This window comes from Hordeum vulgare, chromosome 5H (assembly GCF_904849725.1).
Source record: "Hordeum vulgare subsp. vulgare chromosome 5H, MorexV3_pseudomolecules_assembly, whole genome shotgun sequence".
Classification (NCBI taxonomy): Eukaryota; Viridiplantae; Streptophyta; class Magnoliopsida; order Poales; family Poaceae; genus Hordeum; species Hordeum vulgare.
This window is the reverse complement of record NC_058522.1, coordinates 144,209,920-144,221,462: the sequence shown is the minus strand read 5'-3', so window position 1 is coordinate 144,221,462 and position 11,543 is coordinate 144,209,920. Positions and strand designations below refer to the sequence as shown.

General features: G+C 47.9%; 1 protein-coding gene across 3 annotated transcripts; it reads left to right on the top strand.

Annotated features, from left to right (window-relative positions):
• Window positions 1–3,705: 3,705 nt before the first annotated feature.
• LOC123399192 (OBERON-like protein) lies at window positions 3,706–9,316 on the top strand. 3 transcript variants are annotated; one of them, XM_045093626.1, is made up of 3 exons: window positions 3,706–3,834; window positions 4,775–5,932; window positions 8,483–9,316. In XM_045093626.1, exons 2-3 carry the CDS (start codon window positions 4,810–4,812, stop codon window positions 9,097–9,099), a joined length of 1,740 nt encoding a protein of 579 aa, XP_044949561.1. In that variant the 5' UTR covers window positions 3,706–3,834; window positions 4,775–4,809; the 3' UTR covers window positions 9,100–9,316. The 3 variants fall into 3 exon arrangements, with proteins under 3 accessions (XP_044949561.1, XP_044949559.1, XP_044949560.1); XM_045093624.1 differs by having other exon boundaries at window positions 4,742–5,932; XM_045093625.1 differs by having other exon boundaries at window positions 3,706–3,867; window positions 4,742–5,932.
• Window positions 9,317–11,543: the final 2,227 nt, after the last annotated feature.

Sequence of the window (11,543 nt, the reverse complement as noted above, 5' to 3'; positions counted from 1 at the left end):
GTATCTGGTAATGCAATCCTGTGAAACCTTGCATGCTTGTTTCTTTTCCATGAATCATCAAAACCTTGCATGCTTGTTTCTTTTCCATGAATCATGACAACAGAAGGTTAACTAGTAAACTCAGTTAATTTTCTATGAACATGTACATATTATTATTCAAGCCAGAGCTAGTAGGAAACTTTCTCATGAGTTTAGTGTGGCAGTGGAATTCTTTTCTAGAAGATGAGATATATACCAACTTGTTCTTCTCTCTAGTGTATTCTAATTTCATCCAATGACTAAGCATGTTACATCGTATTCATATGCAGAACCTCCATGCAGCATATTCGAAGACCCTTGGCATCAGCAGCAGTATTAGGCCCAGAAGATCAAGCTTTTTGTACAAGCGATGAAGCATCTGAAGCTACTTGGGTTAATCGATTAATCTGATTTGGAATAGCCATTTTTCATGTTTTAGGTCTAGCAGTATTAGAATTATTCATGTTGACTTAACTGAATAAGCAAAGTGTTTCAGAATTCAAAGGGTTCTCTTGCTGTACATTGTTTCCTGAATATGTTTTTCTATGTGCACGCTGCTGTCGGCTGAAACCAAGCAGCTGACAGTGATACATGTGCTCTTGCAGTCTTGTGATAACTGTGCGATGTAATACAATGCTGGGATTGTACATTGTCCGCTAATAATTAAGCGGCGTGAGGCGGGTAGCCGAGATGTCCCGCTAATTTTTTTTCTCCTGTTTTCGTGCCTGGCGGACTGCCGCATCCCGCCCCCCTTAGAGCATCTCCAACAGCCGCGCTATACTAGCACCGCGCCGCAAAAAAAGGGACTATAGCGCGCGCGCAACGCGGCCGACAGCTCCAGCGGGCGCGCAAAAAACGCGCGCGCGCTAAAACGAGTTGGACGCGCTGGCCATAGCCTCATCCCGCGCGGTTAATTTCGGGCGTCCACTTCCGCGCGCGGCAGACTCGAGCGCGCGCGCGAACTCGCCCTTTCCTTCCTACTTCGCACCCGCGCGCGTCGGCGCCAGCGCCCCGGCCACCATGGACGCGCACACCGGCGCCCCGCTGACCCCGCTGTACAGCCGCGAAACTCCCGCCGCCGCCGCCGCCGCCGCCGCCGAAAACCCTAGCGCGGCGAGCGTTGGCGCTGGCGCCGCCGCCGCCACCGGAGCTCCGCCGACCGTCGGCCTCGCGCGCAGCCTCTTCTTGCCGCCGCAGATGACCACGCCGACGGGTGGCGTCGCGCCGGCGCCGTCCCGTGCTGCCGCCGCGCCGTCAAAGCTCCCCAATGCGTCGGAGCTGAAGAAAGGAAAAACATCCGCGAAAAAGAAGGCGGCGGACGGCTCCGGCAGCTCGAAGGCGAAGAAGAAGCTTGCTGGGCGGCGGACGGGCGCGGCGTCTACCGAAGTGCCGATGAGCTCACTCGTTGAGCCGGCGGCCGACGCGCACCACGTGTTCGACGAAATGCTCCCAAGGTGAAAAAAATTCCAACTTTTATTTTCTTGTTATTTTTTCAATGCATCATCATATAGATAGCTTATATTTGCATTTGTAGTCTCAACGATGATGCATACATGTCAACAATGGGTGTTGGGTCCAACAATTCGCGTTGGTCTCAAACCAATGACATCCATTTGGACGACCATGAGTTTGAGGTGGACGAGGAGGGTGAGGGCATTGTCGAGGCACCGAAAGGAAGAGCGGGCAATTACACCACCAACGATGACAAATTACTATGCAATACTTGGTTGCAAGTGTCGAGGGATCCATCCGTTGGAGGTGATCAAAGTAGAGATGCTTATTGGGGGCGAATGAAAGAACACTTTGATGCTCAGAACGTGAGTGGAATTGACCGCTCCGAGAGATCACTTCGGTCCCGATGGTCGACAATCAACTCGGATTGTCAAAAGTGGGCGGCCGCACATAAGGCAGTTGACAAGCTTAACCCAAGTGGCACAAATGAGGATGATAGAGTAAGTGGCATCTCATACATGTTCATCATACTTGTTTTTGGTGTCCGAAGTGCTAACTTGTTTTGTTTTTCTTGTAGTACAACATTGCACAAAACTTGTTCAAAGAAGAGACGAGGACAACCAAGAAGGGGGAGATCAAGAAAGGAAAGATCTTTACCTTGCCTCATTGCTATGAAGTGTTGAAGGATGATGAGAAATGGAAGAAGCGTGAAGATTTGGATGATTTGCATTTGAGCAACAAACGCAAGCGCACAATTGAGTTGAATGATTATGAGGAGGAGGATGATGCATCAAGTGATGACGGCAAGAGAAGCCCCACACCCAACTCGGTTTCATACTCGAAACCAAAACGACCGGATGGGTGCAAGAAGGACAAAACCGAAAAGAAGAAGAGGAAAGGAGATGATGAGCTCACAAATGCTATGGAAGCTATTGTGAAGGCAAGAAAAGAAGCGAACGAGGTGAGGAAAATGGCAAGGAACCAAGATGCCGCGGCCGAGGAGAGGAGGTTGGCGGCCGAGGAGAGGAGGGTGGCCACCGAGGAGAGGAAAGTGGCATTGGAGGAGAGGAAGGTGGGCATGGAGGAGCGAGCTAAGTTGTTGGAATGGGAAAAGCACTTGTTCTTCTTGGACACATCTTTGTTCAATGATGCGCAAAAGGAATATGTCAACCTTGCCCGTGAAGAAGTCTTGATTCAAAAAAGAGCCATGATCCGCGGTGGCCTTGGCGGCATGGGTGGCGGTGGCCTCGGCGCCATGGGAGGCATGGGCCTCGGCGCCATGGGAGGCTTGGGTGGCTTCGGCGCCATGGGAGGCATGGGTGCACCTCCGGCCGCCATGGGAGGCATGGGTGGCTTTGGAGCACCCTCCAACGCTATGGAAGGCATGTGTGGCTTTGGAGCACCCTCCAACGCTATGGGAGGCATGGGTGGCTTTGGAGCACCCTCCAACGCTATGGGAGGCATGGGTGGCATGAGTTTTGCTTCTCTGATGGGAGGCATGGGTGTACCTCCGGTCGCCATGGGAGGCATGGGTGCACCTCCGGCCATGGGTGGAATGTCTTTCGATGTGCCTCACACACATACCCATAAAAATGCCGTTGAAGAACTTGCCAAGACCGTCGGAGCTACACGTGATGCGGTGCGTGATGAGGTTAGGGAGGAAGATTCATCTTCGAAGGCGGAAGAATCGTCGGCGGAAGAAGAGGAAGAAGAGGAAGAAGACGAGGAAGATGGTTGATGTGTTTATGTCTTCAACTTTGTTGGATGAACTTGTATTTTGAACTTGGTTTGCATTTTGAACTTGGTTGGATGAACTTGTGGGCATGACTTTTATTCATCAACTTGTTTGTGTTAAAAATTTCACATGTTCATTGCATTTTGATGAATGTTTCAAACTATTTTGTGTCCATATGCCCTATATTTGAAAGCTGCTGGAGCGGCGCGCGCTGCATTTTAGCGCGCTGCTGGAGCGGAGCGCGCGCGCTGCATTTTAAAGCTGCTGCTGGAGCCAGCGCTGCGCGACGCGGCAAACCAGGCGACCAGCGCGCGGTAAACAGGTTTTTTAGGCGCGGCGCGTAGCGCGGCTGTTGGAGATGCTCTTACAACCTGAGTGGCTAGTTAGAGCATATGTATTTCATCTTTTTTTTTTCAATCGATGTCTACGCCCACCGCTGTGCACGACGTGGGACCCGCGAGGCACCCAGCATTTCCCTCTTGAAGGAGTATAATTCGTATGAGATTGGGGAACTTGCCGAGACCTCCAAATCCACAGAATCACGCGGAAGAAGACTCCTCCCCACTCCCGCAAACCTATAGCTGCTCGTCTCCATTGCGCCGCTCGACCTCCTCCTCCCTCCTGCTCAGGTGCGCCGCTGGCCCTCTTCCTCCCTCTCTCAGGTGCGCCGCCGGCCCTTTCCCTCCCTCCATCTGCTGCGCCGCCGGCCCTTTCCCTCCCTCCATCTGCTGCGCCGCTGGCCCCTTTCCTCCCTCTCCAGCACAGCCGGCCGCTCCACATCTAAGGGCCGTTTGGATCCTGCCCACGTTTGCCCAGCCAACGATGAGCGCGCCAATTCTTTGGCGCAGGATTCCGCCGCCCAGGGATCGCCAAAAAATTGGCTATGTATTGAATGGGTGAAACTGCTGGGCTGAGGGCGAGCCAAATAATCGGTCATCATCCAAACAAACGCCCATGCCGTGGTCAAACGCCAAATATTTGGCAGGGCGAATCCACCGCCGTTTCGGGTTCCGATTGGATAGAGCTGTCCTGCCGCCGATCCCGTCGCTCCGCCTTGCCGAGGTGGGCAGCTCGACTCCCGATTCGGCCCCGACTGCTAGGGTTTGGTCCCCATATATGGTAGCAAGGCATGTGCTCACATACTGAGGTTTGGCTGTCCCGGTTAGTTCGATCGATGGGGTTCTTGCTGTGGACTCGGGGGTGGGGGTGGGGATGGGGGTCTCGTGCTCTACGCGAGCTCATCACAGGTCTTGACTAGCTCCCCGTACGCAGCGGGAAGGCAGGGTCCAAGTTAGCTAAATCGGCGAATGGTTCGTGATTTACATGTCTCTTCACTGAGAGATGTGCGGAAGGTACCGTTGTAGCACTGGATTTGGTTTGTGATGAACCTAGTCGTTGTTTAATTCGGATCCGGTCCTTAGCTGCTCAAGGTGCAGAGCACAGTGGCTCAAATAGGTCCTATGCCGATGCTATGTTTTCAATACCTACACCATTCTTGTATGTAGTATTAAGTGTTTGAACTTTGTGTTGTCGCAGCTTACAGTTTGTGCATCATGGGGACTTCTTCAGGTGCGAATTTCCATCAACAGCCTCCGCCCCAGGGGATGCTGCCGCCTCGCCATGGTGCTCGGGCTCCGAGCCTGCAGACTTCCCTCTCACTGGCATCGTCGGAACAGGTTGGCTCGCCTGAAATGCAGGAACCTGTGTCCAATTCTGACCAGGGCCATGACTCTGCTACCGAAAGTGCAAGTTCGAGGGAGACCTGGCCTGTAGAGCCAGAACAGAGCAATGCTGCTGCTGCTGGTAGTGGCGGTGCTGCGAAGAAGGTGGAGATGGAAAAGGATGTCAGAAATGGTATCCCCAAGTTGCAGGTTATTCGCGGAAGCTCCCGCATCGATAGGGTGTCCCTGAGGGAGATTGCGCGGGAGAGAGTGGACCTAGTTGTCGAGAAAATGAAGGTAATGCCAGAGGAGCACCTGGAGGAGATTAAAAATGAGCTGAGGTCAATTCTGGAGGGGACAGGGGGTTCGCATCATATTGAGGAGTTTCTGTATCTGCAGAAGTTTGTCCAGGGCAGAGGTGATTTGACACCAACTATGCTTTCTGTGGCCCATCATGTCCAACTGGAGATCCTCGTGGCAATCAAGACTGGAATCCAGGCGTTTTTGCACCCCAGCGTCACCATTCCCCAAAGCCACCTGGTGGAGGTCTTCTTGTATAAGAGGTGCCGGAACATTGCTTGCCAGAGTGCTCTCCCGGCTGAGGAGTGCAGATGCAATGTATGTGCTAACAGAAACGGGTTTTGCAACCTTTGCATGTGTGTGATTTGCAACAAGTTTGATTTTGAGGTCAACACATGCCGATGGGTTGGGTGCGATTTCTGTTCCCATTGGACACACACTGACTGTGCGATTCGTGTTGGCCAGATTGGGACAGGGCAATCAATTAAGAGCAGCACCGGTCATGCGGAAATGCTTTTTAGGTGCCAGGCTTGCCAGAAGACATCAGAATTATTCGGTTGGGTTAAGGATGTGTTTCAACAATGTGCTCCTGGTTGGGATAGGGATGCCTTAGTACGAGAGCTTGAGTTTGTTTGTAAGATATTTCGTCTAAGCGAAGACCCAAAAGGAAGAAATTTGTTCAGGAAATGTGCGAATCTGATTGAAAGATTGAGGAATAGTTCTCCTGATTCTGTCAATCCTAGGATGATACTGCATGCACTTCGAGGTTTGTGTACTTCTGTTGCTCCATCGTTTTCTGATACTATGTAGGCCTTATTGAATATTTCTACTGTTTTTGGTAATCCTATTACCATTTACCACCCCTTCATTTATGTGCTTATGTTACCATCATGTAGGTAGACGACAAAAAATTATCTAGATATTCAAATTATCCAATAAAATATATGTTTATTCATCAGCCATCTGTTGCTTTGTTGCACAAAGACATGTACTTCAAGAATCCGTTGGTTACTTGCTTCATTATTTTGTTTTCCATTGTATGTTATTGTATATCTTATGACTGAACCATCATAAGGAGTTAACTGCTTTAATAACGGTACGGTGGGGTCAACTCAGCCCGAAAGCTTCAGTAAGTTGTTTGGTAACTATGGGTTTTTGGTTGATTTCGCAAACTTGGTGATTTTTATCTTTCCTACGTCGATCGGTTTGAACTGTGTGCCAATTTTGGTTTTCTTTGACATTCTTGAAGAAAGATTTTCTTTATCACCTGGAGCAAACTATATTATGATCACAATGTTTGGTGCACTATGGCCAACAGTTCGTACTAAGCTATGGCTCAACTCATTTATGTATATTTCTTAAAATGCAAGTGCTTCAATGTTCTTGTACTATAGTCTAGCCCATATTACTTATATTTTTCTCCCTTATAAAAATAGTAACTTATATACATGTCCCAACAGTTCGTTGGGGGCGCGCAGGTGGGGGTGGGGTGGGGGGTGACATGGTATGTAAACCCATATTTCGAATGAACTGTGTGCCTGTTTTGGTTTTTTGACATTTTTTCGGAGAAAGGTTTTCTTTGACATCTCGAGCAACTATGTTATATGCTCATAATGTTTGGCACAATCTAGGCCAACAGTCTACTATGCTACAATTTGACTCATTTATGTATTTTTTTTAAATGTGAGTGCTTCATTATTATTATGCTATAGTCCAACCCATATTACTTATATGTGTGCCCCTTATAAAAAAATGGCAACTTACATACATGTCCCAAGAGTTTGTTGGGTGGTGACATGGTATCCAAACCCATATCTCCAAAGTTTTTTTAGTGAAGTTTGTGCTGGTTTTGGTTTTCAACATCGTTTTAAGGTTTTCTTTTGCCATCTGGAGCAACTAAATTATGATCATGATGTTTGGTGCACAATCTAGGCCAGCAATCCTTACTATGTGACGATACAATGTACTGGGAGTATCCGACACGCGGGGAAGACGACCCATCAGTGGGCTTGATGTTCTAGTAGGCTGAGGCGTAGCCCAGTCCCCTCATCCCGCAGGTGGTCCTCATTCTAGAAGACCACCAACTTGGCGTAGGAGAGGGCCCCAAGTTCGAGCTGGACTCTAGGTCAGTCGTAACCGACTAGGATTCATGTTAACGCTAAGCCTCGTCCTCCTTTACAAGGCAGGCCCGGGGTAGCTAGAGATATTATTACCATCGTCAACCTTAGTCTCGGTAGAATCTACATCAAAGTTTTTTTTTAGTGAAGTTTGTGCGCGGGATACCATCAGAGCTCTACGTGCATAAAGATACAACCATGCTTGCGAGGCCGGTACTTTACCGCCCAGCCCGTTGACGGCAAGCATCAGCCCGACCTGCTTTAGCTACAACGTCATCACACACCCCAAGCCGTTCATTGTGCGTGGCGTCGAACAATACTTCGATGACATAGTAGGATCCTCTCCTCTTGTTTTCAGTTAGAAAAAACCTTCGACGAGACAAACCTGGACCATTGGCTCAATGACTACGTCACGACTGTGGATATGGCCGGAGGCGACATGGAGAACGAGCTCCGTTATGTCCCCCTTTGCCTCATTGGACTGGCGCACATGGTTGAACGGGGTTTCCCCAAATTCAGTCCACGAGTGGGTCGACTTCGTTGATGCCTTCAACAACAACTTCGAGGGGACGTACAAGTGCCCGGGTAGAGTGTACGGTCTCCACAATTGCGTCCAAGAGGAAACTGTACGCCAGTACATCGTGCGGTAGCTGAAAAAGCGAAATTCCCTTTGTACATATATGTATAAATTGGTTGGCTGAACTCTACATGTGTTTTGCCTGAGCTCAGTGGCAATTATGCCTACTTTATTCATTTTTTATGTCACATTTATGTCGATTAGTCATCTGAGTCTCTTTATAACACAGTTGTCATCACTACTTGGTTTCCTTCCACAGTTACAAATTATAATAATCCCCAACCAAAGTTCATAGTACCCAAATCTTTAGAAGTTCTAGCAAGTACATAGCTTTCTAGACTCTAGATGCTCCCTTTGTACGTGTGTTTAAGTTGGCTGGCTGGATTCTGCTTGTCTATTACCCTTAGCTCGATCATGCTTATTTTATTCATTTTGTATGTCATGATTAAGTTAATTAGTCATCCGAGTCTCTTAATAACACGATTGTCATCAGTACCTGGTTTTCTAAATTTTACCATATGTTGTTGGCTTGGCTGATTAGAAATGAACTGACGGTAAGTGCTTTATTTTGGTTGCTTAGTAACTGATGGTTGGATGCTGTACTATGCTTGTGTTTTCACAGAGCTTGAGATGGATTCCCTGAAGAGCTCTGAAAATGAAGAATCAGGACGCTTGATCACTCCCCAGGAGGCATGTAATCGTATTGCAGAGGTAGTCCAAGAAGCTGTCAGAAAGATGGAGCTTGTTGCTGAAGAGAAAATGGGACTGTACAAAAAGGCTCGCACCGCCGTGGAGGCCTGTGACCGTGAGCTTGATGAGAAGGCCAGACAAGTTCAGGAGTTCAAGGCCGAGAGGCTGCGGAAGAAGCAGCAGGTGGAGGAGCTCGAAAGCATTGTTCGGTTGAAACAGGCCGAGGCCGAGATGTTCCAGCTCAAAGCAAGCGAGGCCCGCCAGGAGGCTGAGAGGCTCCAGAGCATCGCGCTTGCCAAATCTGAGAGGGCTGAGCAGGACTATGCTAGCCTCTACCTCAAGCGGCGCCTGGAGGAAGCGGAGGCAGAGAAGCAGTTTCTTTTCGAGAAAATAAAGCTTCAGGACGGCCATAGGCCCCCGCAGGCGAGCAGCAGCGTGCCTGGTGATTCCTCTCAGGCGCCCTCTCAGGCGTTGATGCTGTCCAAAATTCAGGACCTTCTCAAGAACGTTCGTACCATGCCGACAAAGTCGGAGGCGCATTCAAAATAAGAGCAGCAGTGCTCATCAGGTTTGGGATTACATGTTTGTGTTATTGTGCTAATGTATGGTGACTTAAGTGTGATGTGTTAGGAGTATAATGGGCGGTGCTCCCCCTTGGAAAATCAAATATTAATGTTGTTGGCTATATCGGGATATGATATACTCATGTAGGCTACATATTTTTAATTGTTATTACTTTGAGTAAGAGATCAATTCATTGTTAAAAGTTTGATGCAGCTGGTGAGAAATAGCTGAAGGAAACAAACACTGATAGCCGTTTTTTCAAATCACTAATTAAGGATACCCTTTGCAAAGGTCATTCCCAACTTTGGCTGCACGTCATGTGACTTGTTTTTTCAAAACATTTTATCTCATGCGTGTCACTTGTATAACTTGGAAGTTTTTCTATTTTTTAAAAATATTTTATCTCATGTGTCTCACTTGTTAACTTGGGTCAGGCGTATGAAGACCTCTACCAGTGGTTAGAAAGGAGAAAGGGACACATGGCCAAGATTCTAGAAAGGGAGACGAGGGATGTTGATAAAATCAAATTCATTAAGGATGGAGTAGATCAACTCCTGGTGAAGAACGAGAAGACTAATCATATATGTCGGGAGTACTTTGACAAGTTGTTTAACGAGGAGTGTGAGAGCTCTCTGTCATTGAACTGGACGACGCCTTTGATGATACAAACAGGTGTTTTGTGTGGCGAATTGAGGAGTCAGAGGTCAAAAAGGCTTTAGAAAGGTTGAAAGGAGACAAGGCGATGGACCGTGATTGTATCCCGTTGAGATATGGAGAGGCCTTGAGGACATAGCGGTAGTGTGACTAACCAAACTTTCAACCTCATATTTTGGGCAAATAAGATGCGAGAAGAATGAAGACGAAATATATTAGTACTTCCTCCGTCACGGTTTAGAAGGCACAGTTAAACTTGCGTGCGTTTCCAAAATAGACAAGGTTTAAAGCGCGAAAACAATTACTCTTATTAATTAGTACTAGTCATGCATGCGCCCTCCCAATTTGCTGCTCAAGCATTAGTACTAGTATTTTCTCAGTTGATTATGTGCATTAGCATTTACACTTGCTACATCTCATAACCAATCGATGACTGCCTTGGTCCTAGAGATTTTCAAGCGTGCCTTCTAAACCGTGACGGAGGGAGTACTAATCTAAGAGGGATTTTCACAGTTGTACTAATTACCGTGAAATTAAGCTGATGAGCCATACAATGAAGCTATGTGAGAGAGTTATTGAGCACCGCTTAAGATGAATGACAAGTGTGACTAAAAATCAGTTTGGTTTCATGCCTAGGAGGTCGACCATGAAAGCCATTTTCTTGGTATGACAACTTATGAAGAGATGCATGGAGCAAAAGAAGGACCTACGTACGGTGTTCATTAATTTGGAGAAGGCCTATGATAAGATATTGCAGAATGTCATGTGGTGGGCCTTGGAGAAACATAAAGTCCGATCAAAGTACATTACTCTCATCAATAACATGTACGATATGTCACATCCCTGACACCTTAAGCAAGTTAGTCTTGTGCTCATGTCTTCTTTGCATTGCATCTAAGAAATTTTCAACAAGAACAAAGAAAGAGGTGAAGGAAAAACTCAAACCCTAGCCACCTCTTTAAATAAAGGAAATCCCAAACTAGTTAAAATCAATGAACCCAAAATGGCCTCAAGAAAAGTTCAAACTTTCTGATAAATCATGAAAGTAAATGAGCAATGAAGAAAACCATTTTCTTGACACTTTAAGCATTTTAAATAAATGCAAAAAGCTACTCGTTTCAAGTGTTAAATTCGAAATCAGAAACTTTAAACTTTCAAAAATATTGAAAACTTTGAAAATGGTTGGAAATATTCCAACAAATATTCTGATGTGTTTAAAATAGTTTTTACAAACTATTTGGGAGTTAAAATAAATGGTAAAACAATGAAATAGCAAAAACAGAAACAAAACAGAAAAGAAAATGGGAAAAACTTACCTGACGCTCACCTGGCCCGACCCATCTCCTTCCTGTCGTCTTCCTCCCCCGCCAGTGGGCAGCAGGAGGTGGCCGCCGCGTACTCCGGCGCGGCCACGCACCTGTGCGCCTGCCTGGCCGCCGCCTCGCGCTGGCAAGCACGGGATTAAGCTCCCCGAGCCCGTGGCTATCCATTCCCAGCGCCAGTTCCCCCCTCCTCTCGGATCTCTCCTCCCTCCTTCTGCCGCCATTGGAGCCCGAGCAGAGCTCGAGCTCGCCGTCGTTCTAGCCTCCCCTCTTTCCTTCTGAGCCGCGCATTAGCTCCGCCGCAACCCCCTGAAGCTCCCTAGCCACGAGTCCGACGCCCAGATGCAGTGAAACGACGAGAAGTAGTCGTTTTCTTCCTCGGGTCACCGAAGATCGTCGCCGGCGTTCTCCCTATCCAGGCCGTCCCCGAGCAAACTAGCGCCACCACTGCAC